This window comes from Berkeleyomyces rouxiae (genome assembly GCF_048999995.1).
Source record: "Berkeleyomyces rouxiae strain 22BRR77 chromosome Unknown BrBRR77_ptg000005l, whole genome shotgun sequence".
Taxonomy (NCBI): Eukaryota; Fungi; Ascomycota; class Sordariomycetes; order Microascales; family Ceratocystidaceae; genus Berkeleyomyces; species Berkeleyomyces rouxiae.
The window spans coordinates 1,645,348-1,666,706 of record NW_027396495.1 but is presented as its reverse complement, the minus strand read 5'-3'; the positions used below and the strand labels follow the sequence as shown (position 1 = coordinate 1,666,706).

Genomic DNA, 21,359 nt, shown 5'->3' with positions numbered 1-21,359 from the left:
GTGGTGATGGTTTTGCACTTTGGCGGCAATCCAGAGAAGAGGGGCTCTGCCGTCAAAACCAAAAATCGCGACGCGTCGATTTGATTTAACCCCGGCTAACCCAGGGATAGACCCTGGCGGGGTGAAGCATGTAACCCTAGCGGGATGCAACAGCCAGACCCTAGCTGGATATTAGTGGACGCGGGGTAACCCTAGGCTCTTAGTGTGTCTCGAGAGATAGCCGACGGCACGACGTCCAGGACGACATCGGAGCAGCAGTGAATCTCGCGCTAGCCAACTTGAACCAGGCCTTTCCAGTTCTCCATCTTTCACCGCACCCCATATCCGCACCCCTCAAAACCCGCCATGGCCGCCGACCCCAAGCCCCCAATCAACCTGCTCCGCGGCTGGCCGGCGCCCTCGCTGCTGCCCATCGCGCAGCTCCAGCGCGCCTCGGCCGCCGTGCTCGCCAACAGCGACATGTGCGTGCCGGCGCTACAGTACGGGGCGGACCTGGGCTTCCAGCCGCTGCGCGCCGAGCTTGCGCGCTGGCTCGGCGCCGTGTTCGGCGTCTCGCCCGACCCCGAGCGCATCTGCATCACCGGCGGCGCGAGCCAGAACCTGGCCTGTGTGCTGCAGTCGTTTACGGACCCAAACTACACGCGCAACATCTGGATGGCCGCGCCGTGCTACTTTCTGGCGTGCCCGATCTTTGAGGACGCCGGGTTTGCGGGCCGGCTGCGCGCGGTGCCCGAGGATGCGGAGGGCATCAATGTCGAGGACTTGCAGAGGAAGCTCGAGGCTACTGATGGTGAAGGGGACAGGACTGTAGGCTTTTTCCTACTACAACACGCGGCCTCAAAGCTAACAATCCCATAGCCGTTCAAGAGCCCACGCTCCCGCAAGCTCTATCGCCACATCATCTACCTTGTGCCCACCAGCTCCAACCCTTCCGGCAAGACCCTCCCGTTGCACCGCCGGGAGGCCCTGGTAAAGCTTGCGCGGGCCCACGACGCGCTCATCATCTCCGACGACGTCTACGACATGCTGCAATGGCGCACCTCTGCCTCGTCCCCCGCCGGGGCCGCCGCTGACATCCAGCTGCCGCGGCTGTGCGACATTGATCTGGCCATGGGCTTCACCGCGGACGACCCCGAGCGCTTCGGCCACGCCATCAGCAATGGGTCGTTTAGCAAGATTGCCGGGCCGGGCTGCCGCACGGGGTGGGTTGAGGCGTCGCCGGCCTTTGCCCACGGGCTCTCGCAGACCGGCTCGACGAGGTCCGGCGGCGCGCCTAGCCAGCTCAGCGCCGCCTTTCTCTGGGAGCTGCTGCGCACCGGCCAGCTGCAGGCGCACATTGCCCAGACGACCGTACCCGGCCTGCAGCGCCGCCATGCTATTCTGAGCGGTGCCGTGCGCAGCCATCTGTACCCGCTGGGCGTCACGATGCTGGAACACAGCCTGCCGCATACGGACGTCTACGGAGGGTACTTTGTCTGGCTGACACTGGACAGGAACATCAGCACCAAGACTCTTGCGGCGCGGGCCCAGGCCCAGGAGAACCTCGTCATTGGCTACGGCGACCTGTTCGAAGTCTACGGCGACAAATCCGATCCTGGCTTCGACCACAAGATCCGCCTGTGCTTTTCATGGGAGCCGGAAGAGAGCCTCGTGGACGGAGTCAAGCGGCTGGCTCGCGTCATTGAGACTTGGAACGATCATGTCGCCGCCGCGTCTAGCGGCGAGTCTATGGGCAATTGGAAATAACGGAACGGACAAGGAGCGGGATATGCTATTTGAATTCAGCCCATACTTTTTTTCTCCTTCTCCAACACAGAAGCATAAAACTATACATAGGATAATGCCAAGGGGTTTATAGAAAACATAGCCGATCCCGGTGGCCAAAGTCTCACAGTTTACTATAGCAGTGCACGAAAATAAGCCGGTTAGATCTCGTAGGGAGTGTCGTCCTTGAAAATCAGGTGCGGCTTGCGCTTAGCCAGGTCGAGGATCGTGCTGGCAAACACGCCGTTGGCCCCTGTGATTTCAGCAGCGTTAGTTTTCGCGGCACAATGGTTAGGATGGGTGAGGAAGCTACTTACAGGCAAACCAGCTGCGGGTGTACGACGCCGGGTGGTTCACGTCAATGCTCTCGTGGATAAGCCCCAGTTTGGCGACATTGAGCACCAGAGAAAGACACTCGTTGATCTCGCCGTCGTCGGAGCTGGTCTGCGCCTGGATCAGCAGACTCATGGGCCAGGCGTTGTTCAGGCCAACGTGTGGGCCTCCGATGCCCTTGAACTGGCGGCCCTCGAGGTAGTACGGGTTGCCGGCCTTGTCGAGAATCATCTTGCGCGTGTTCTGGTACACGGGGTCGTCCTCCTTGCAGAAGCCCATGAGCGGCAGGGCCAGCAGCGACGGGTAGTTGGCATCGTCCATCATGATGCTGGAGCCGTAGCCGTCGACCTCGTAGGCAAAGACGTCGCCGTAGACCTTGTGCTTGACGACGCCGTGCTCCCAGACGCCGTCGACGAGCTTCTTGCTCCAGGCCGACACATCCCGCGCCAGGTCTTCCTTGCCCGCCGCCGACAGCATGGCCGCCGTGCGCTTGAGCTCGACGCCCATCATGGCATTGGACGGAACCAGGAAGCCGAGAATGGTGGCGTCGTCGCTGGGCCGGAAGGCAGAGCGCACCAGGCCGGTGCCAGAGTTGAGCGGGTTGCCCACGCCGCGCAGATTGAGAGTCTCGGTGCCGATGTCGGTCTTGCGCTGGAAGGTGTATGCGTTGCGGACGAACTGCTTGGTCTTGGGGTCAAAAGTGGGCTGCGACTCGGCGTCCAGGACAGCCAGAAGCGTATCAAGGGCCTGGTACCACCGGGGAGTCAGATGCTTCTGCGAGTCGGTGTGCTCGAAAAAGTCGTTGGAGAGCGCGAGGAAATGGGCCAGCGAGTCGAGCTCGTACTTGCACTCAAAGACGGCCGACGGCTCGTAGATGGGATTCACGACGTCGTGCTGGCCGTTGAAGCTGGGCGCCAGGTTGCTGATGGGCGGCGGCTGGAAGGCATTGCAGTAGGGCGACTCAATGACGTACTCAAGCTGGGTGTTGATGGCGCCCTGGATGAGCGTAAAGATCTTGGGATCCTTTTTGGCGAGCGGCTGGTACGGCCGCAGCTGGTTGGTGGAATCGCGGAGCCACTCGGCAATGATGTCGCCGGTGATGACAAACGACTGCGGGCCCTCCCACTTGCCGTCGTCTTCCTGGGTGAGCTGCGAGGGGTCTTGGTTCATGAGCATGAACGACGCGTCCTCGCCGTTAGTGTGGAACTTTATGGTGGTGTCGGTGGTGGAAGGGAAGGCGTTCTCAAACAGCCGCGCCATGTCCGGGTCCTTCATGCGGGACACCACGTCCTGGATGACCTGCTCGATGGAGTCGGACGTGAAGGTGCGGCACCTCTCGTCCGGCCGCTGGAACGGCAGCGCCATGGGGCCGGTGCTGAAGGGCTGGCTAGAGAGTGGCAGGGTTAGCCTAGGTAAGGTGATGTGGAGGGACCAAGAGCCCCAGCGGCTTGACGTACTGGCGGAAGGTCGCATAGCTGACATAGTCGGGACACGCCGTCTTGTCGAATTTGGCGGCCGGGGGCTGAGCGGGGCCGTCGCCGAGCGCCGACGCTGCAGTCGCCCAGGCGGCAGTGGCCGGGACCAGGACGTTGACCATGCGGGAGATCATTTTGGGGAGGGCAGAGCGGCAGTTGAGAGGGGGGGAGGGGGGGGTGAAGATGGAGACAGAAAAGAAGAGAAAGAATAGAAGAGAAAGAAGCAAAATAAATACCCCTTGAAGAAGCAAAAGCTCAGCAGCCGCACGCGCATAAAATAAACGGTGTGCCCATACTTGTCCGTTTCTTGCAGCCAAGTCTGTGCGGTCCGTCGAGCTCGGGAGCGAGGGCGAGGACCCGGGCAGGGATCTTCTTGGAGGATTTCTGGGGGGGGGGGGGGGAGCCCCGCTTTAGGATGCAGGCTCGAGCTGGCAGTAGACAGCTGGCAGCAGCTGGCAGACGAAACATGAACTCAGCCATCACACTGCGCAAATAGCATTTGTCATCAACTCTGGGTATAACCAATTACGATATGTACATACGCGCTTCCCTCGCGGCCCAAGCTGCCCGCACCTCTCTCACCACGCCCAGAACCTTGCTTACCACGCCCACGTGCGCGCCGACGGCGCAAAGTGCGGCGGCTTCCACTGGATCTTGGCCGCGTCAATAACATGCCGCGGCTTGGACTTGAGCTGCTCGCGGCGCGCCAGCAGCGAGTCGGGGATGACAATCTTGTGGTCCTGCTTGTGGTAGACCTGCATCTTCATGGCCTGCAGCGTGTGCTCAATGTCCTGCGTGGTCATGGCCAGGTCGTTGGAAATCTTCTCAATCGTGACTTTTTCTGCGCGGTCGGCAAACGGCACCAGGTAGTCGACGATGCACTCGGACCAGTACTGGCGGTAGCTGAGCAGGCCCAGATCCGACAGCGGCTTTTCCGGCGAGCCTACCTTGTTCTCAATCTTGGACAGCTCGTACGAGAACTGGATCAGCAGCCGGCCGTAGCCCTTGCGCTGGTACTGCGGCAGCGTCAGGATACACGCCACGTTGTAGCCGTCGGCGCTTTCTTTTTCCTTGGAAAAGTAGCCGACAATGTGGAAGCCCTTGTCGTCCTTGGACGCCATGACGTAGAACAGAAACGGGTCCACGTCGTAGTACAGCGTCTTGTGGTCCAGGAACATCTTGGAGAGCAGACAGAGGTTGCGGCACCAAGTGCGCTGCCGCCGCCCGTCAATCTCAAAGAACGAGACGTAGTCGTCGCGGTATATCTCGTTGCCCGGCGGGTGTTTGAGCGTGCACTTTTTGCGGTGCCGGCCAAACGAAAACGAGTCGGCGTAGTAGCCGAGACACAGCTCGCAGATGAAGATGACGTCTTCCTGGTTGAAGATTTCCGGGTACGGCGAAAAGTACCACGGAAACAGATTAAAGTTGCCAAACTGCACCTTGGAGATGTTTCGTATGCGCGACACCTCGGTGGGGTTCTGCGTCATGGAGCCCGATGTCCGCAGCTTTTCGATTTCGGCATCGCGCTTGAAGCTGGCCAGCGGGTCGGGCCGGGCCTCGTCGTCGTCAGCATCGCCGGCGTCTGTCGCTTGCGCCTGGGCGTTAGTAAGAAGCGGGAACTAGGGCTCGGGGACTCTCTTACCTGCTGGAACCACCGCCGACTCAACAGCCGCAATGGAATCCTTCTTGCCCGGCCGCTTATTCGCCTTTTTGCCGGGCTGGGCCCGCTTGCCGGCCGGCGTCTTCTTGGTCTTGGTATCCTTGCCCTTGTCCTTTTCCAGATTCGGCCACTCCACATCGTGATCAAAGTTTATGCGGTCGAGCGGGACCCATTCGTCCAGACGCTTGTTGAAGGTGTCAAAGTTGCAGTAAAACTGCCGGCCGCTCTTGATGTCGCGTATGCTGAGGATTTCGGCTCGTCGGAGGGCGTCGTCCTAGATGGATCTCGTGTCAGATGGGCCTCGGGGAATGTGCGTGTCTTCTGGCGTAGAGCAGCTCTACCTTCATGACCATTGCGATGCATCCGACGCTACAATTAAATAAAAAGAGAACCGCGATTAGAGATGACGACATTCTCCAGCCAGCAAATCGCCCGCCTCGGCCACTCACTCACCGGATCGTGTTGGGCGTCGCCTTGCCCCGCAGCCTCGGCTCCGAAGAGCCCGGCGCACCGTCGCCGCTAGAACCTCCGGGAGTCATTTTGATGGTTTTCACGCAACTGGCGATGGGTTTCGTTGGTTTATTGTCTGCTTCAGCCTCGTGAAAGCAGCCATCTGACTGAGTTGCGCCTTTGCGGTTTTGCGATGCGCCGCGTCTGCGTGCAGGGTTTAATGGGTTGCTTATCTGATCTTATCGATAGCGCAGATCGGCTAAATGGGATTCGTATTGGGTGTCTTATCGATGACCCCAATGGATCATAATTAGGGTCAGTGGCTTGTCACCCAGGTCTACCCCAGCCGCTTATCGATAGCAGAGGTCAAGCAAAAAGAAAATGGATCTGGACCCTGGGCTCAGTTTGCGGCAGTGATCACATATCAAATCACAGAGATCGATGACAGTCCGTCTTTCCGCAGCGTGAAACTTCTGGCGCGACATTTCCATCAGCCCCAACCTTTTCCCCGCTCGCACTATTCCTCCCGAGCTGAGCCTCACAAGAGGGTTCCCGAACCCCGCAGTGCTGAAGCTTTTCCGCATCGTGGTGAGCATGGCCACCGCCGGCCTTTCATCCAACTGGAAGAAGCTCCAGGAGCAGATGAAGAAGCAGGCGCCGCTGCCTCTGTCCACCAGTTCCAAGCCCGAATCAAGCAAGAGAAAACGCCCGCCTGCGCCCGCCCGACCGCCGACGTCCAATAAGAAACAAAAGACCACTGCGCCTGCTGGTAGCCGCAGCAACGCCACGGCCAAGGCCATGGGCAACACCCAGAGCTCCAAGATCGACGCAGTCTGCGGGCCCGGTGTCGCGCCGTCGCTCGGACTCTGGTCGCAGAGCAAAGGCGTCTGCGCCGACGACCTCGCCGACGCCTACAAGCTGTCATCGCGGACGCCATTTGTCCTGCGCCACCCCCAAGACAAGGTAAACGCCGGCCAGACGCCCGACCTGGCCGTTGGCAAGTACGTGTCCATAGACTGCGAAATGGTCGGCGTCGGCCCGGCGCACGACAGCGCGCTTGCGCGCGTCAGCATCGTCGATTTCCACGGCCGCCAGGTGTACGACCGGTACGTGCGGCCGCGCGGCAAAGTGACCGACTGGCGGACGGCCGTCAGCGGCATCGAGCCGCGGCACATGGGCGTAGCGCGCGGCTTTGCCGAGGTGCAGGCCGAGGTGGCCGCGATTCTCAAAGACCGCATCCTCATCGGCCACGACCTCGGGCACGACCTGGCCGCGCTCGACCTGCGACACCCCGTCAAGGATATCCGCGACACGGCCAAGACGCCGCAGTTCAAAAAGTACGGCCACGGCCGCAAGCCGGCGCTGCGCGTGCTCGCCCAGGCGCTGCTCAATGTCGAGATCCAGGCTGGCGCCCACTCGAGCGTCGAGGATGCCCGCGTCACCATGGAGCTGTTTCGCCGGCACAAGCCCGGGTTCGATGCCGACCACGCGTCACGCTTTGATGTGAGAGAGAAACAGGGGGCCAAGAGGGGTGCTAAGAAAAAGTCCAAAAAGCGATGACAGCCCAGGTGAGGCATTGTATGTACAGCTTGTAATATTAATATATCAACACGAAACCAGCCCAAACCTTAAAAGTACATCCCAATTCAACCCAGAAGAAAAGCCGCACACAAGAAGCACGAGTTGTCGCTAGTCCCCTGCCTTGTAGTGTGGGCTAGCAGAGTTTCTATAGGGATACCAAGTTGGAGGCTTCTTTTTCTCCTTGTGCAACCTTTTGATCATTCCGACTTCCTTGACAAGAGACAGGGTCGGAGCGTGAGCCGCAGTAAATACCTTGATAAATTATGTGTTGCCCCTGGCGGCTTGTTCCTTTGCAATTTCCATCGATTGCTTCATTTGCTCAAAGATGGGTTGCAGCATTTGGAAACAAGCTTGAGCTCCAGGGTCTGAGGAGCTCGGAGGGTGACTGTCACAAGTAGGACAAGACTTTTCGTTGGAGGGGGTCAAGAGACTATCTTGCATAGGAGGAGCGGAACCCTGGCTAGTAGAGACGGCCAAGGGACTACTTTGCTGGGGGTGAGCCAAACTCTGTCCAATGGGAGGGGTCGGAAGACCACTTTGCTGAGAGACAGCGGGACTTTGTCCGCTAGAGACACTGAGGAGGCCGGGTTGCTGAGGGACAGCTGGAACCTGGCTGGTTGAGGGAGTCGGAAGGCTGTTTTGTCAAGGAAGAGCGGGATCCAGTCCAGTAGGAGGTGTTGGAAGGCTGTCTTGCCCGGGATTCTGTCCGGCGGCAGAAGTCGGGACACCGTCTCCCTTGGGCACACTGGAACTATCCCCAGTAGACAGAGCCCCGCCAGATGCGCTGCTGGTGCGCCACGACCCAGGTTTAGACACATCAAACTCCTCGTACGGCTCGTGGTGGATATGATACAGCTCAATGGACGCATGTCTATCCACCATGTTCGGCTTCAACCTCAACCAGCCTTTGCAGGGGAACCAATGCTTGCGCAACATGCCACGAAGAGACCTGGACTCGGACTCTCTGACTCTCTCCTGGTTCTGACAACACGTGAAGTGGTATACCGACGGCTTGTCTTCGTTGTTTTAGCTCCAGAGCCGGAAGCGGAAGCCGGTAGACGCCATAAGGCGCTCGACGACCCACTGTGCTACTCTCAACTCCGAGGGAGCCCAGGGCGAGCTGCAACCAAACTTGGCAGGGAGAGTGTGTATGGGAAACACCTTTTTGACGTGGAGGACTTGCTTCTGGTCCTACAGGGTGGGTTAGCGGGTGGTTTCCAGGAGCAAGCGGGGGGCCGGGACAAGGCCGGTGGCACGGACCGGGTGGTTCCACGCCTTCAATTCCTCGACAAAGTCGGGCCATGAATCCAGGGTTTCTTCAAGCCTGCGCCGCTTGTTGTGGCGCTCGCAAGTCTTGCGGCGCGAGCCATTCTGGAAATTGCCAAACTCGTCTTCCCTGCGGTCGGCACCGCATCCCGTGCACCACATCATTTTCGGAGGGGCTTCGGGAGACACGCCGGGAGGGGTCTCGGAGGACATTTCAGGCGCGGTTTCGGGGGACATTCTCAGCGCCGGCGGGAGTGATTGCGAATCTGAATTGTCGCGGAATCCTGTGTCTAAACTGTGGTGTCTGCTCAATGTAAACAAAACATAAATCCCGGTTGCTACATCATGGGGGTTGTTTGTTTGGAATTCCTGTAGAAATACGGTCACGTGCCCCCCTTGTCACATGGGCCGATTCGCGAGAGCACGTGACCTCGCGTGCAGCTTTACGCGGTGCCCTCGACCCCGACGAGCTTGTTTACGTTCATCTAAACACCAGCGACATTGTGCTTGCAACCAACACCTGCCACCACCCACAGATTTCCACAATGTCGCAACCCATCATCGCCATCGCGGGCAGCCAGACCGCGCCCGCCGGCAAAGTCCACATGCTGCCCGTGAAAATCTCGCACAGCGGCACATTTCCGCACAACAAAGGACACTGGAACCCGACGCCGAACGAGAGTAAGCCATTGCCGCCCCGTCCCAGTCGCTGTATCTGCACCACTGACACGCACGCTCTCACCCTGCCAGACGGCTCGCACACGTCGTACTTTCGCGGCCGCAAAGTTACCGGCCACGCCGCCGCGATCCCCGCGACGTATGTCGGCGTGGTTGTCGAGAACGTCAAGACCGCGGCAGACCCTAGCGCGGTCGAGGAAGGCTTTGTCGACGACATGCAGCCGCCCGAGGAGAAGATGGAGGTCAAAGCCCGCTTTGACGAGGTCGTTGTCTGGGCCCAGGAGACGGCGCCTGTGACGGCGACAGACCCGTATGCCCGGGCGATCGGCGAGTGGCTGGAGACGGCGGACAAGGTAAGCTTGCTACACTCGAGACGCGCATGGACGGGAGTTGAGGCTGACGTTTATCCAGATCCACAGCTTTTAAACGGGGGAATGACATTACTGCATAGCCGGGGGGGAGTCAAATCTATAGAGATGTATGAAGATAATGAGCCAATATATGCCATACACAAATCACCGTTTCTGAAAAAACGACATGATGTTTCCTTGGCCCTTGGGCGCGGCTTTCTTCGCCTTGCCCGCCGCAGCCGAACTAGCCGGCGCGGCCGTTGTCTTGGGCTTGCTGGCCGGGGGCTGCTCTTCGTCCTCGGAAAACGACTCCCATGCCTTTTCCTGGATTGTGACTGCGATTATAAGGGTGTTAGTTGTTTGCAGAGACTTGGGCGGTGTACAAAAGAAACTCACCAAAGTATCCGTTTGCATCCATTGTTTGCTTCTTCTTCATGACCTGGCGACGCCCGCGTTTCCGGCCATTGACCGTCGTCGCCACGACCTCGAGCTTTTCGGGCTCCGCCGGCGCTGCCTCTTCGTCTCCGCCGGACGGCGCCTCGTGCATGGACACGTCTCCGTCTTCTTCTTCCTTGGGCTCATCGTCTTCCTCGTCGTCTTCGTCCATCATGCGCCGCAGCTGACTTTGCTTTGCCTCGCGGGCTTTGCGCGCTGCCTCGGCTTCGGCTGCGAGTTCCGGGTCGGGCGATGCCTCGTCGTCCTCGCCGTCGTCCGAGAGCACGGCGGTGTCTTCCTTGGAGTCGGCGCTGGCAGGCTCGTCTTTGACCTTGGCCTTGGGCTTGGCGGGCAGCGAGGCGGCTTTGGCAAACGACTGCATGATGCTGTTGCCCGCCTTGCCGGGGGCCTTTTTGGACGAGGCAGACTGTGTCTTTTGGGACCCGGAAGAAGACGACGCCTTTGCTTCCACCGGTGGAGGCTGCGCCGTGGATTCTGTAACCTGGGGCGGGGCTTTTCCGAATGGAAGCTTGGTCGTGGACTTTCCTGGCTCCAGCGGTTTTGCGTTTTGCTTGGCAGTAGAGGCCTGGGGCTTTACCTCACGTTGCACTGTGGGAATGGGCTGATGCGACCGGCGCGACCGGCGCCGAGTGTGCGAATTCACAATGCTCCCGTAAAGTTTCAGGTCCTCAATAGGGTTGCGGTTGGCCTCGGGTTCGCACAGCCTGGGCGCATCAGAAATCATCTGGAGGTCGTTTCCTAGCGTCGTGCCCAAGCTGTAGATATGCAGGGATTTGACGGACTCATACGAAGCCAAGGTCTCTTCTAGCCGGCTTTGGGCTATCATTGACAGCGTCAGAGTCTCGATGGGCTCGGAGGCCACGGCGGACTCGGGCTCCGGGGCCGCATCCTCCGCATCGGACTTGAGCTTGCCGAAAACGACGTACGTGGCCACAATACTGCCAGGCTTGGCGGCGTTTTGCGTAGCGTGGAAATCGTAAAGCATCCTATGATGGTTTTAGCAAGCTGTCCGATTGGTCCTGGAGGTGAGGTCTGTGATATCACAATCACGATTAGACGTACTGCTTTGCCACGTGCACATTCACCTTGAGCGCTCTGCTCAGCGTGCGATAGGTGACGACTTCATCCTGTGCGAGGATGTGGGCGGCAAGAAACTCTGTGTAATCAGCCATAACGATTAAACTCGATGTCGTTTTTGGGGCGAGACAAGAAGCCAGATGCTGCGAAGGCCTCCTACTGTCGCTTTTGCCCTGGCGGCCTAGTCGCGTCAGATCGCGGTCAGCAAGTGGGGCCAGCTGAGCGCGACGCGAATCCAACGCGCAGTCACGTGACGTCCCGTTGAGCCTGGCAGGGAGCAAATAGGCGGCGATGGACCGAGATGGCGGCGTCCATGTAGAGACCCATTGTGACATCATCCTGGGCACCCGCCGCTCTTTTCCGTCTTCTGCCGCCGCCCGCTGCGTCTCTGCATCCCCCCCGCCGCCGAACCCCCGCCAACCGCCAACCGCCATGGCCGACGCCGACTTCCCCGACATCCCCGACGCCACCGACTGGCTCGGCACGTGCGTGCCGGCGCTGGGCGCCGTCGAGGCGGCCATGCGCTGCGAGGTGTGCAAAGACTTTTACAAGACGCCGATGCTGACGTCGTGCAGCCACACGTTCTGCTCGCTGTGCATCCGCCGCGTGCTGCGCGACACGAGCAAGTGCCCGCTGTGCTCGGCGCCCGACCAGGAGATGAAGCTGCGCAAGTGCCCGGTGCTCGAGGACACGGTCGACGCCTTTACCCGCGCGCGGCTGCCGCTGATGCAGTTCTGCAAGGAGAAGAAGGCCCTGCCGCCGCCGCCACCGCAGCCTGTGGCGCCGAACCCGCCGTCGCCTGCGTCAAAACGCTCCCATTCACAGGCTACCGCCACAAGCTCACCGGCCGAGTCCACCCGCCGGAGTAAGCGCATTCGCTCGTCTACACAGCCCGTGTCGTACGCGCCAGTCTCTGCGGCGATAGACGACGACGTCATTCCAGATCCGCTGCGGACCGCTGGGCCTGACGCCGACTACGAAGCAGTTCCAGGTATGCCTCTCCCGCTCCCGCTCCCGCACGGCTAGGCCCAGACTGACACCGCTCCAGAAGACGGCCTCGTCTCATGTCCCATCTGCAACAAGCGCATGAAGGAAGCACAAGTCTTCACCCACCTCAACACGTGCGGCACCAGCGCCTCACCCCCGCCGAAATCCACCGCCACCGCCGCCGCCGCACCACCAAAAGCCAACCCGTTCCAGCGCCTCCAACCACAATCCAAGCCGGCGCCCGAGCGCCTGCCCGTGCTCAACTACTCGATGCTCAAGGACGCCGCGCTGCGCCGCAAGCTCGCTGACCTCGGCCTCTCGGCCCAGGGCTCGCGCGCCCTGCAAATCAGCCGCCACCGCGAGTGGACCACGCTGTGGAACGCCAACTGCGACGCCGCCCGCCCCAAGCGCAAGCAGGACCTGATGCGCGACCTCGACCAGTGGGAGCGCGTCATTGCGAATCCCAAGCCGGCCATGGCCCTGCGCGGCGCCGCGGCCCCCGTCAACATCAAGGAAAAGGACTTTGACACGTCGTCGTGGGCCGTCAAGCACGAAATGTCGTTCAAGGACTTGATTGCCAATGCGCGGAAATCGCGCGCCCACGCCAAGGGTACGCAGGGCGATGATGCTGCGCCGACGTCATCGGCTGCAGCGCCGGCGTCGGCCCCGGCCCCGGAGCCAACTGCTGAGCCGCCGGGCCGGGCCGAGACGCCCGAGGTCGTGTTTGTTGCCGAGCAGCAGGCCGGGACAGACGCGCCGCAGGGCGCAGGCTTACTACCGGCGCCACTTCCCAACAACAGCTTTGCCGAGGAGTACATAGTGCCATCGTCGAGCCAACTTTCAGATCCATAGCTTTTTTGTTTTTTTTTTTTCTTTTCTTCAAAGGGGAGCTCTTTGTGACTGTAAACCTGTGTGTGCATGTGTGTGCCATGTATTATTATAAAAAAAAAAACAGAATAAAATAAGGGCCAAACATGAAGACAAATCAGCAGACCACTCCGTCGTAACTCCATATGCTCGTATTCTCCATGCCTCTCTCCTCCAGATCAAGCCGTCTGCTTCTCCTCCAGCGACATGCGCGCCAGCGCCTCGGTCGCATCGGCAGTAGTTTCTGCCGCCGGTGCGTCCGCCGGTACCGAGACGGTGTCCAGCAACTTGCCGAGCTCGACCGCCTGGCGGGCCATCTCGAGGTCCTGGCGGACCTTTTCCCTTGCCGAGGCCGTCGCGCGCTCCTCGTCGGCAGCAGCCTTGGCGGACTCGTCGGCCTCGAGGGCGAGCAGCTCGGCGTCCAGCTCGTCCTCGTCGACGGCGGCGCTCGCGGGCGCAGCGTCGGCCAGCACGGCGCCGACCTCGTCGACGTCGGCCATGGACTCGCGCAGGCCCTGGACGACATCGTCGACGCGCGTGGCGCCGCCGGTCTGCGCGTGCAGGCTCTGCAGCGCGGCCGTGGCCGACGCCATGTTCTTGACCATCTGCACGTTGTCGGCCGCCTGCTCGAGCTTGACCATGACGGCCTCGAGCTGGTGGAGCGTGGCGTAGCGGGTCTCGAGCGCGGACTCTGTGAGTCTTTTCGACTTGAGCGCCGCCAGCGCCGTGACGCGGTTCTTCTTAACGACGGCGTCTTTGGCCTGGGCTGCCAGCGTCTCGACGCGCCTGCTCATCAGGTCGACCTGGTCCTGCAGATCGTCAATCAGGCTCTTGAGCGAGGCAATCGACGCGTCCTCCTCGCTCACAGACGGCGAGTCGTCTTCGGCCGAGCGGACGCGCACCGTCTGGCCGTCGTAGGCAAGCAGGCTGTTGTCACGAGACGCAAACACCAGGAGAACGTCCATGTCCGACGCCGACAGCGGGCCCCCGGCAACCAGCTCCGTCGCAAAGCGGCGGACGAACTTGTCCTTTGTAAACGTGCGCTCGGCCTTGGACGAAAGCCCGACCACGCTGTCGCTGAGCGCCTGGAAGGCCGCGGCCACGTTGGCCACGAGCACAAACTGGCCAGTCTCCAGCTGGTCCTCGCCGGCGGACCCCGCGCCCGCCGCCGGCCACACCTGGCTGCACGCCCACGACAGCGCGGCCCACGGCAGCCGCGCCAGGCTGGAGGCGTAGATGCTCTGCTTAGCCTGCAGGAAGTCGGCCAGGCGGTACGCGTGCTTGGCGGCCAGGCACTCGCGCACCACGGTGCCCAGCGCCTGCGGGCTGCCGAAGCGCTGCGTCTTGAGCCGCTGCAGCAGACCACCGTTCACGTGGACCGACAGGCGGTTGCGCTCGGCGCTGGTCGGCGACGGCCCGTCCCACGCGATCTTGCACAGCGCGAGCCTCCACGCATCGACTTTTTCCTGGTACGACTGCGGCGCCTTGAGCCGCTGCTCGCGGAAGTCGGAATAGAGCGCGGGGATGCGGACGCTGGTGGCGGGCGGTTAGCTGGACTGGGCCTTCACGGATATCTTGATCGCTGGGTTTGCTCACATGCCTTCGAAAGTTGGGGTCATGGGCCGTCAGGAACGCTCCGAGGTCGCCCATTGTATCGTGTCGATGGCTGGGAAAGGAGAGACGTTGGATTTGATTGTTAGACGGGCAAAGTATCGCAGAGCAGAGCGCGAGGCTGGCGGATGATGGGCGCTGTGAAGCTGTCGAGTTCAAAGTTCCAAGACATCTTCATCATGTGAAAGCGAGATGGTGATATGCATCTAACAGAGACAGTGCCATAAGCAGCATAGTATGCATGTATCGGTGTGTGTGTCTTACAGCGCCCACGGCTTCAGCTTTCTTTCGCTGCGTAGAAATGAATTCGGTTGGTACATGGTCTATAACATTATCTCGTCTATTGAATACCATAACTAGCGTCTCCGGCCTGCCGTTCTATGTAGCCGCCGCCGCCGCCGCCCGCCCCTTCTGCCCTGCAAACGTCGCTACTCGGCGTCAGCAGCCACCGGTCCCTCGGCAAGATGCGCCGCCACCGGCGCCGTGTCCAGCATCTCAGGCTTCTCCTCGACTTGGTCCGCGCCACCAGCGCCGATGCAGCCGCGCCCCGGTCCGTCGGCGGCCGTGCCCAGGGCGTCGCGCAGATGCTTCTCGAGGCTGCGCAGGTTCTCGCGCGCCCACTTGAACTGGGCAAAGCCCTGGCCCGAGCCCTGGCTGGCGCCCTGGCCGGGACTCGCCGCGTAGACAGCGTTGGCGGCCTCGAGACAGCGCCAGGCCTGCAGCGGCTTGTCCAGCGCGGCCCAGCGCTCGGCCGAGACAAAGTTCCACAGGGCCGACTTGCGGTGCCGGCTGCCCCAGGCGCCGCGGCCGACGCCGGTGCGCGAGGCGTAGCAGATGGCCAGGCGCTCGCTGACAAGGGCCTCGGCGTGCTTGTCAAGGAGCTGCGAGTCGAGCAGCTTGATGCCCCAGCGCACGGCGTCGTCGACGCTGCTGCCGCCGCGCGGGCGCAGAAGCTCCATGCCGAGTATCAGGGCGCGGATGGCGCCAAACGCCGCGTTGCAGCGCGTGTGGTACGAGTAAAAAGCGGCTTCGAGCATCTGGTCGACCATGTCGGTCCGCGATTTTGACGACAGGCTCTGCGGCATGAGGAGCAGGCTGAAGGCGGCCATTTCGTTTGCGGCGGCGTAGTGTTTCCAGGCCTTGGCCTCGTTGAAATCTGTGCGCAGAATATCGTAGGTCGAGTGGGCTAGCTTCCAGTCCCTCAGCATAAAAGCGTAGTCGGCCAGCTTCCTCAGAATGGCCTCGGACGCATCCGTTGTGTAGTATCCCGTGGAATCGTAGCTGGTCGTCTGGCCGGCAGTTCCCGCCAACGACGACTTGGAAGACGCTCCGCCAAACGGCCACTTCTTGGAGAGCGTAATGAAGCGCCCGGTGATTCCTCGCCGCCGCGACGCCACCTGCTCGTTCCACAGCATCACGTGGCGCTCCATAGTGGGTATTATCGACTGCGTGACCATTTCGCGGACAAACGTGCGGATGACGCTGGTGTCGACATCGGAGATGTACCGCGTCGGCTCGTCGACGTCGCCGGCGGTCGCGTTTTGCTGCATGTCGGCAAGCTCCTCGGCGGCTGTCAGCCACTCGGTTCGCGGCATGGGCACATTGGTGTCGTCGGGGTGTATGGTCTGGGCCGTCCGGATGCGCAGGAGGTGGCAGTGCAGGCCGAGATGGCGCTTCATCTGCTCAAACAGGCCCATGGACCGCTCGAGGCTGTCGTTCTCCTCGTCGTGCACGAGGACATAGTACCGCAGGTAGTCGCTGTCGATCCATTCCGGCAGCTTGTCGTCGCCCTGGCTCGTCTTTTGGTACAAGGTCCGCAGCTCCTCGATGGGCGACTGGTTCTGGGAGCTTATCGCTATGACGCACGCCACGGGGTGCGCAAAAGTCTCGTGGGCCGTCATTTTCATGTGCGACAGCAGGCGGCGCAGATAGAGCGCGTAATATGGCGACGGGGTGTCGACGTGTTGGGGCAAGAGCTCCGGCTTTGGGCCGGTCCGAAAGGAGTCTTCGGCGAACTCCAGATGCTGCTGCACAACAGCCTCAATCTGAGCCAGGTCGTCCTGGTCCTGCTTGGCGGCCGCTTCGGCGGGGTTCGAGACGCGGCGCTGGCTGCTGACTCTCGAGGACGCCACGGGCGGCAGCGGCGTCTCGAGGTCGTGGCCGAAGCGCGTGAAGCGAACCGAGAAGTTTTCGTACGCCTGCGAGCCGCCATGGCTATCCCGCACCGCCACTTTGCCGGGGATCTGCTCGCCAAACGGCCGGATGAGCTCCCACAGCCCATTCTCGAAGCCCTTTCGGTGCAGGAGCTCTTCCGTGTCCGGCGAAGCATAGACAGCCACATGGGGCACAAACGCCTGCAGTATCAGGTTCAGCGGATCGCTGGGGCTCTCGGCCGCGCCGCCGTCAGCGCCGCCGTCAGCCAGCCCGCGGACCCTGCTTGTGTCAAAGATGGAGGCGCCCAGGCCCGGTGAGCCCTGGCGCGCCGGCGATATGGACCGGGACCCGGGCGGCGACAGTGTGGAGGCGTAGAGCGAGGCTGTGAGCGACTTTCGCGACGGCCGCAACGGCAAATCGGCCGGCAGGGATGTGAAGTCGAGCGGCGAGGACACTCGCTGCGGCCGCGGTTGCGGGGTCGAGGATGTCAAGAGGGGCGATTGGGGCGACGCGGCTTTTGGCGGCGACGCAAGGCCATCGACGGGGTCCATTCTGTGGATTCGGCGCCGGCAGTCTGCAGGTTTCGGGCGTGCGGGGGGCGGGGATGAGCGGCCGGGGAGCCAGGCCACGTCAAGAAGCTCGGGGTAGATGGGCCGGCCTGTCGCAGCGGGCCGAGCTGAGACCGGGAAGAGAAGAGAGGGCGTTCAAGGGATCAATCGGTCGGAGGCTGGCGGGGAGGCTGTCAAGAAATGCAAGACAACAAGGCACAAGCCACAAGAGAGAAAAGCAAATTGCCACAGCAGATGAAAAAATACAGCGGCAGAGGTGGAAATCTGGAGCGGCAAGGCGGGCGGCGGTTCGATCTCACGGACAAGCTTCGTGCAACTGAGGCTAGATTGGTTCGCAGGGTTAGTTGAGGTAGGGTTGGGTGTGTACTTAACCCTAATGCATATAGCCCAGTTTGTGCGTATATGGCTTAGATGCATGGCCTGTTTCTACAGCTCAAGACAACCTCGACTTTGGCCACAGCCTCCACCACGGAGCCGATTTTACCCTGCGCCCACTGCCCTGCTCGCCGCTTTTGCCGCTCTTCCCAGCCATGTCCGATCTTTCCAACTACCTTGCCACGCACTATCTTGTCGCCGATCCCGCCCCGTCCAAAAAGTCCAAGAAGAAAAAGAGCGCCAAGGGCCCCGCCGGCTTGCTGATCACCGAAGACGACGACTCCAGCTGGGGCCAAGCGCGCGGCGCCAACGATGACGACGACAACACCTCCGCAGCTGTAGCCGGCACGTCGGCCGAGTTCCGCAAGAAGAAGCAGTCTGGCTGGAAAGCCCTGTCGGGCGGCGGCCAGACCCCGGGCTCTGCCTCCGCCGCCGCCGCCGACGCCATCCTGGCCTCTGCCGCCGCCGAGACGCGCGCCGCGCAGCAAGACGACGACGAGATACCCGTTGTAGATGGCAGCGGCGCCGGCGTCGTCAAGATGAGCGACGGGACGCACGCGGGCCTGCAGAGCGCCGCCGCCATCTCAGCGCAGCTCAAGAAGCGGCAGCGCGAGGAGCGCGCCGAGTTCGAGCGGGCCAGCGCGGGCGCCACCGAGTCTGAGACCGTGTACCGCGACGCGACAGGCCGGCGCATAGACGTGTCGATGCGGCGCGCGGCGGCGCGCAAGGCGGCCGAAGAGGCGGACGAGAAAGAGCGCCGCGAGAAACAGGCGCTCCGCGGTGACGTGCAGCGCGACGAGGCGCGGCGCAAGCAGGAGCGGCTCGAGGACGCGGCACTGATGGGCGTTGCGCGCCATGCCGACGACGCCGAGCTCAACAGGGAGCTCAAGGAGCAGCAGCGCTGGAACGACCCCATGATGCAGTTCATGCAGCCCAAGAAGGAGACGGCGAGCAAGAGCGGCGCCGCAAAGGGAAGACCGGCCTACGCCGGCGCTGCGCCGCCAAATCGATACGGCATCAAGCCGGGCTACAGATGGGACGGCGTGGACAGGGGGAATGGCTTTGAAGCCGAGCGGTTCAAGGCGTTGAATCGCAGGGAACGCAACCGAGGACTCGAATATTCATGGCAGATGGATGAGTGAGAGGTGCCAGGGGGTTGATTTGATTTGGTTTAGTCTGGTCTGGTCTGGGGGGCAGTTTGTTGTGTTATTGTTCAAAAGAATACTTTAGAGTGAAGAACCTAAAAAAAAAAAAACCTCTTCAAGTTATGTGTAGTCAACTACAAATGTACAGAGAGACAGACAGACCCTGACCCCGTTCTCCTCTACCTCCCCGCTCTATAGCCTGATCCCACCCGGCAAAACTCCCTACAGCCGCGTCTACTTACTCCTTGCGCCGCAAGAGCTTATCCTGGCCATACTGAGAGTTTTCTCTAACTAGCTTGAGCCAGTCAGACTTGGACATGAGCCCGGGCCGATCGCCTACACGGTCGTCAAACGACTTGAACAGGTTGAGAATCGTGATGCCGTCCGGCAGGTCGGGCAGCGCCGCCACAATCTCGTGCGCCTGGATCGGCCCGCCGGCGGCAGCGGCGGCGGCTGGGGGCACGGGGCTGCCGGCGCGCGAGGCGGCAGCCGAGGCGGCAGCCGACGCCGACGGCTTGGTACCAATAATGCGGATCTTCTTGCGCGGATGGCTGTCGGACATTTCGCCGGCCGTGGCCTCGCCGTCGTCGCTGAGATTGGCCGCGCCGCCAACCTTGCGGCGCTGGCCGGACGCTAGCGGCGTCGAGGCTCTGCTCTGGCCGGCAGCAACAGCAGCATTGATCTTCTTGATCTTGGTCTTCTTGCGCGACGATTCGTTGCCGCTCGACTCTGAGGCGCCCGGCGATCCGGCGCGCTTGAGACTCTTTTTCTTCAGAGGGTCCAGCTGGTTCTTTTTGCTGTTGGGCGTTTCCTTTTCGGCGTCCTTGTCGGCCTTGTCCTTGTCCTCTTCGGCGTCATCGGTCTTTTCCTTGTCCTTGTCCTCGTCCTTGTTCTCGTCCTCCTCGTCCGAGTCTTCGTCATCGGACTACACGGCGCACGGCAGAAACACATGTTAGCAAAATCAAAGACACTACCGGCTGTGCTGCAAGCACTGCGACTTACCGAGGCTTGGGCCAGGAAAGGATCGCTATCAGAATCGTCCGACTCAATGGCGTTTTCGTTGGCGCGCTTCAAAAACTTCTTTTTGAGCTTGCGGCCTTGCTCACGCTTGATGCGCTCATCGCGCACCTGCGCGGACTCCTTGTCGTCGACGTCCTTTTCGTCACCGTCACCAAAGAGATTGGCGCCCAGCTGGTTCTTGCGGATGCGCTCGTTTGAAATCTTGACGTCTTCATCCTCAAAGTCAAAGCCGCCGCCCGTCTCGTCGTCGTCCTGGAACTCATCGCCGGGGTCCATGTCAACCTCGTCGTAGTCGCGCGACTCCTGGCCCGGACGGCGGCGCTTGGCAGGCCCACTGGCTGCACGGAACTCCTGCATGCGCTTCTGGCCCTCTGCTTTTTCTTCCTCCTTTTTCCGGAGCCAGCGCGTCACGGGAATCTGCTTCCGCAGCATGTCCTCGGCCTGGTCCGCCGTGATGGGCACAAACGGCGGCTTTGCCGTGAACTTGTACCATTTTTCAATGGGAATCATGCGGAACTTGTTGCCGTCAATCAAGAGAGCAACGTTGTTTTCCGAGAGCGCGCTCTCGTACGAACCCACCCACACGTTTTTGCCATCGGCATCCTCGAGATGCCAGGGGAGCGCCTCCTCGTATCGGATGTCGGACTGTTTCTTGCCCTTGGCCGTGGTGGGCATGCGGTTCAGATTAATCTTTTCCTCCTTGGGCTTTTGCTTGGGCTGTTTTTGCTCTTTGACACCGGGCGCAATCTTGGCTTGGTCGATGGCGCGTTGTGCTTCTTTCTCGGCCTTGAGCTGGGCCAGGCGCTCGGCCTCCTTTTCATCGACGGGCACGGGTTCGGGCGTAGGCTCTTTGGGGGGCGCGCGGCCAGGAGGGGGCTGACGGGGGTCGCGGCGGTGGAGGGTGACGGGGCGAGTAAAGTCGGCCTGGTTGGTTGGGTCAATGACGGTCGAGCTGTCGCCGCCCTTGGACTTTATGAAGCGCATGGCATGGACGCGCATGTGTTCCCGCAGCTCTCGCTTGGTGGTGACGACGGGGTAGTCTGCATAGGCAACGTTGGGCGGAGGCTCGGACCAGCCGCCGTACTGTTCGCGGCGTTGCTGCAAGTCTTGCAGAGACTGCGTCGGGAAGCGATCCATGCTCGTCGAGTCGGCCATTTTGCGGAAGCCGATTTGCTTGGCGACATTGGTGCGCTTGCGGGCGACCATGGGGTCTGCCGGGCGGCGCCTCGGTGGCCGGAGGCCTTTTGGCGGGGGGCGCCGCGCCGGGAGCGGCTGGCTGGCGTTGGCTGTGCCATTCGGGGCAGCGGTGGCGTCGGCTGGCAGAGGGGGGCCGGAAGGCGGAGGAGCGCTCATGATGGGTGGTGAGAGGTTCGGGGAGACGAGACGGCGCGTGATTCGGGGCAGCGACTAGCTGGCGGGTAATGGATACGGGCGGAGAGCCGCGCTCTGGGACGGCGTGGCACTAAAGAAAAAAAGGAACGGCGGAACTGTGTATGGATATTAAATAAGACTCGATGAAGGCATGTCGCTGTAGGAATAAA

At 61.4% G+C, this 21,359-nt stretch overlaps 11 protein-coding genes across 11 annotated transcripts; 5 read left to right on the top strand and 6 right to left on the bottom strand.

Annotated features, from left to right (window-relative positions):
- Positions 1-345: 345 nt before the first annotated feature.
- BROUX77_005612 (uncharacterized protein) lies at positions 346-1,746 on the top strand (the record flags this gene model as incomplete). The annotated part of the gene is made up of 2 exons (XM_073750505.1): positions 346-807; positions 859-1,746. 2 exons carry the CDS (start codon positions 346-348, stop codon positions 1,744-1,746), a joined length of 1,350 nt encoding a protein of 449 aa, XP_073604498.1.
- A 179-nt stretch (positions 1,747-1,925) lies between these two features.
- BROUX77_005611 (uncharacterized protein) lies at positions 1,926-3,706 on the bottom strand (the record flags this gene model as incomplete). The annotated part of the gene is made up of 3 exons (XM_073750504.1): positions 1,926-2,017; positions 2,082-3,484; positions 3,555-3,706. The coding sequence occupies 3 exons, from the start codon at positions 3,704-3,706 to the stop codon at positions 1,926-1,928; spliced, it is 1,647 nt and encodes a 548-aa protein (XP_073604497.1).
- Positions 3,707-6,276: 2,570 nt separating this feature from the next.
- Positions 6,277-7,242, top strand: BROUX77_005610 (uncharacterized protein; the record flags this gene model as incomplete). The annotated part of the gene is made up of 1 exon (XM_073750503.1): positions 6,277-7,242. The coding sequence occupies one exon, from the start codon at positions 6,277-6,279 to the stop codon at positions 7,240-7,242; it is 966 nt and encodes a 321-aa protein (XP_073604496.1).
- A 1,047-nt stretch (positions 7,243-8,289) lies between these two features.
- Positions 8,290-8,742, bottom strand: BROUX77_005609 (uncharacterized protein; the record flags this gene model as incomplete). The annotated part of the gene is made up of 2 exons (XM_073750502.1): positions 8,290-8,454; positions 8,524-8,742. 2 exons carry the CDS (start codon positions 8,740-8,742, stop codon positions 8,290-8,292), a joined length of 384 nt encoding a protein of 127 aa, XP_073604495.1.
- Positions 8,743-9,074: 332 nt separating this feature from the next.
- BROUX77_005608 (uncharacterized protein) lies at positions 9,075-9,633 on the top strand (the record flags this gene model as incomplete). The annotated part of the gene is made up of 3 exons (XM_073750501.1): positions 9,075-9,210; positions 9,280-9,560; positions 9,619-9,633. The coding sequence occupies 3 exons, from the start codon at positions 9,075-9,077 to the stop codon at positions 9,631-9,633; spliced, it is 432 nt and encodes a 143-aa protein (XP_073604494.1).
- Positions 9,634-9,722: 89 nt separating this feature from the next.
- On the bottom strand, positions 9,723-11,185 carry BROUX77_005607 (uncharacterized protein; the record flags this gene model as incomplete). The annotated part of the gene is made up of 3 exons (XM_073750500.1): positions 9,723-9,892; positions 9,954-10,999; positions 11,076-11,185. 3 exons carry the CDS (start codon positions 11,183-11,185, stop codon positions 9,723-9,725), a joined length of 1,326 nt encoding a protein of 441 aa, XP_073604493.1.
- A 196-nt stretch (positions 11,186-11,381) lies between these two features.
- BROUX77_005606 (uncharacterized protein) lies at positions 11,382-12,929 on the top strand (the record flags this gene model as incomplete). The annotated part of the gene is made up of 2 exons (XM_073750498.1): positions 11,382-12,081; positions 12,139-12,929. The coding sequence occupies 2 exons, from the start codon at positions 11,382-11,384 to the stop codon at positions 12,927-12,929; spliced, it is 1,491 nt and encodes a 496-aa protein (XP_073604492.1).
- A 194-nt stretch (positions 12,930-13,123) lies between these two features.
- Positions 13,124-14,594, bottom strand: BROUX77_005605 (uncharacterized protein; the record flags this gene model as incomplete). The annotated part of the gene is made up of 2 exons (XM_073750497.1): positions 13,124-14,477; positions 14,545-14,594. 2 exons carry the CDS (start codon positions 14,592-14,594, stop codon positions 13,124-13,126), a joined length of 1,404 nt encoding a protein of 467 aa, XP_073604491.1.
- Positions 14,595-14,983: 389 nt separating this feature from the next.
- On the bottom strand, positions 14,984-17,260 carry BROUX77_005604 (uncharacterized protein; the record flags this gene model as incomplete). The annotated part of the gene is made up of 1 exon (XM_073750496.1): positions 14,984-17,260. The coding sequence occupies one exon, from the start codon at positions 17,258-17,260 to the stop codon at positions 14,984-14,986; it is 2,277 nt and encodes a 758-aa protein (XP_073604490.1).
- A 548-nt stretch (positions 17,261-17,808) lies between these two features.
- Positions 17,809-18,795, top strand: BROUX77_005603 (uncharacterized protein; the record flags this gene model as incomplete). The annotated part of the gene is made up of 1 exon (XM_073750495.1): positions 17,809-18,795. One exon carries the CDS (start codon positions 17,809-17,811, stop codon positions 18,793-18,795), a length of 987 nt encoding a protein of 328 aa, XP_073604489.1.
- Positions 18,796-19,036: 241 nt separating this feature from the next.
- BROUX77_005602 (uncharacterized protein) lies at positions 19,037-21,171 on the bottom strand (the record flags this gene model as incomplete). Its single annotated transcript, XM_073750494.1, has 2 exons — positions 19,037-19,723; positions 19,801-21,171. 2 exons carry the CDS (start codon positions 21,169-21,171, stop codon positions 19,037-19,039), a joined length of 2,058 nt encoding a protein of 685 aa, XP_073604488.1.
- Between the last annotated feature and the right edge of the window lie 188 nt (positions 21,172-21,359).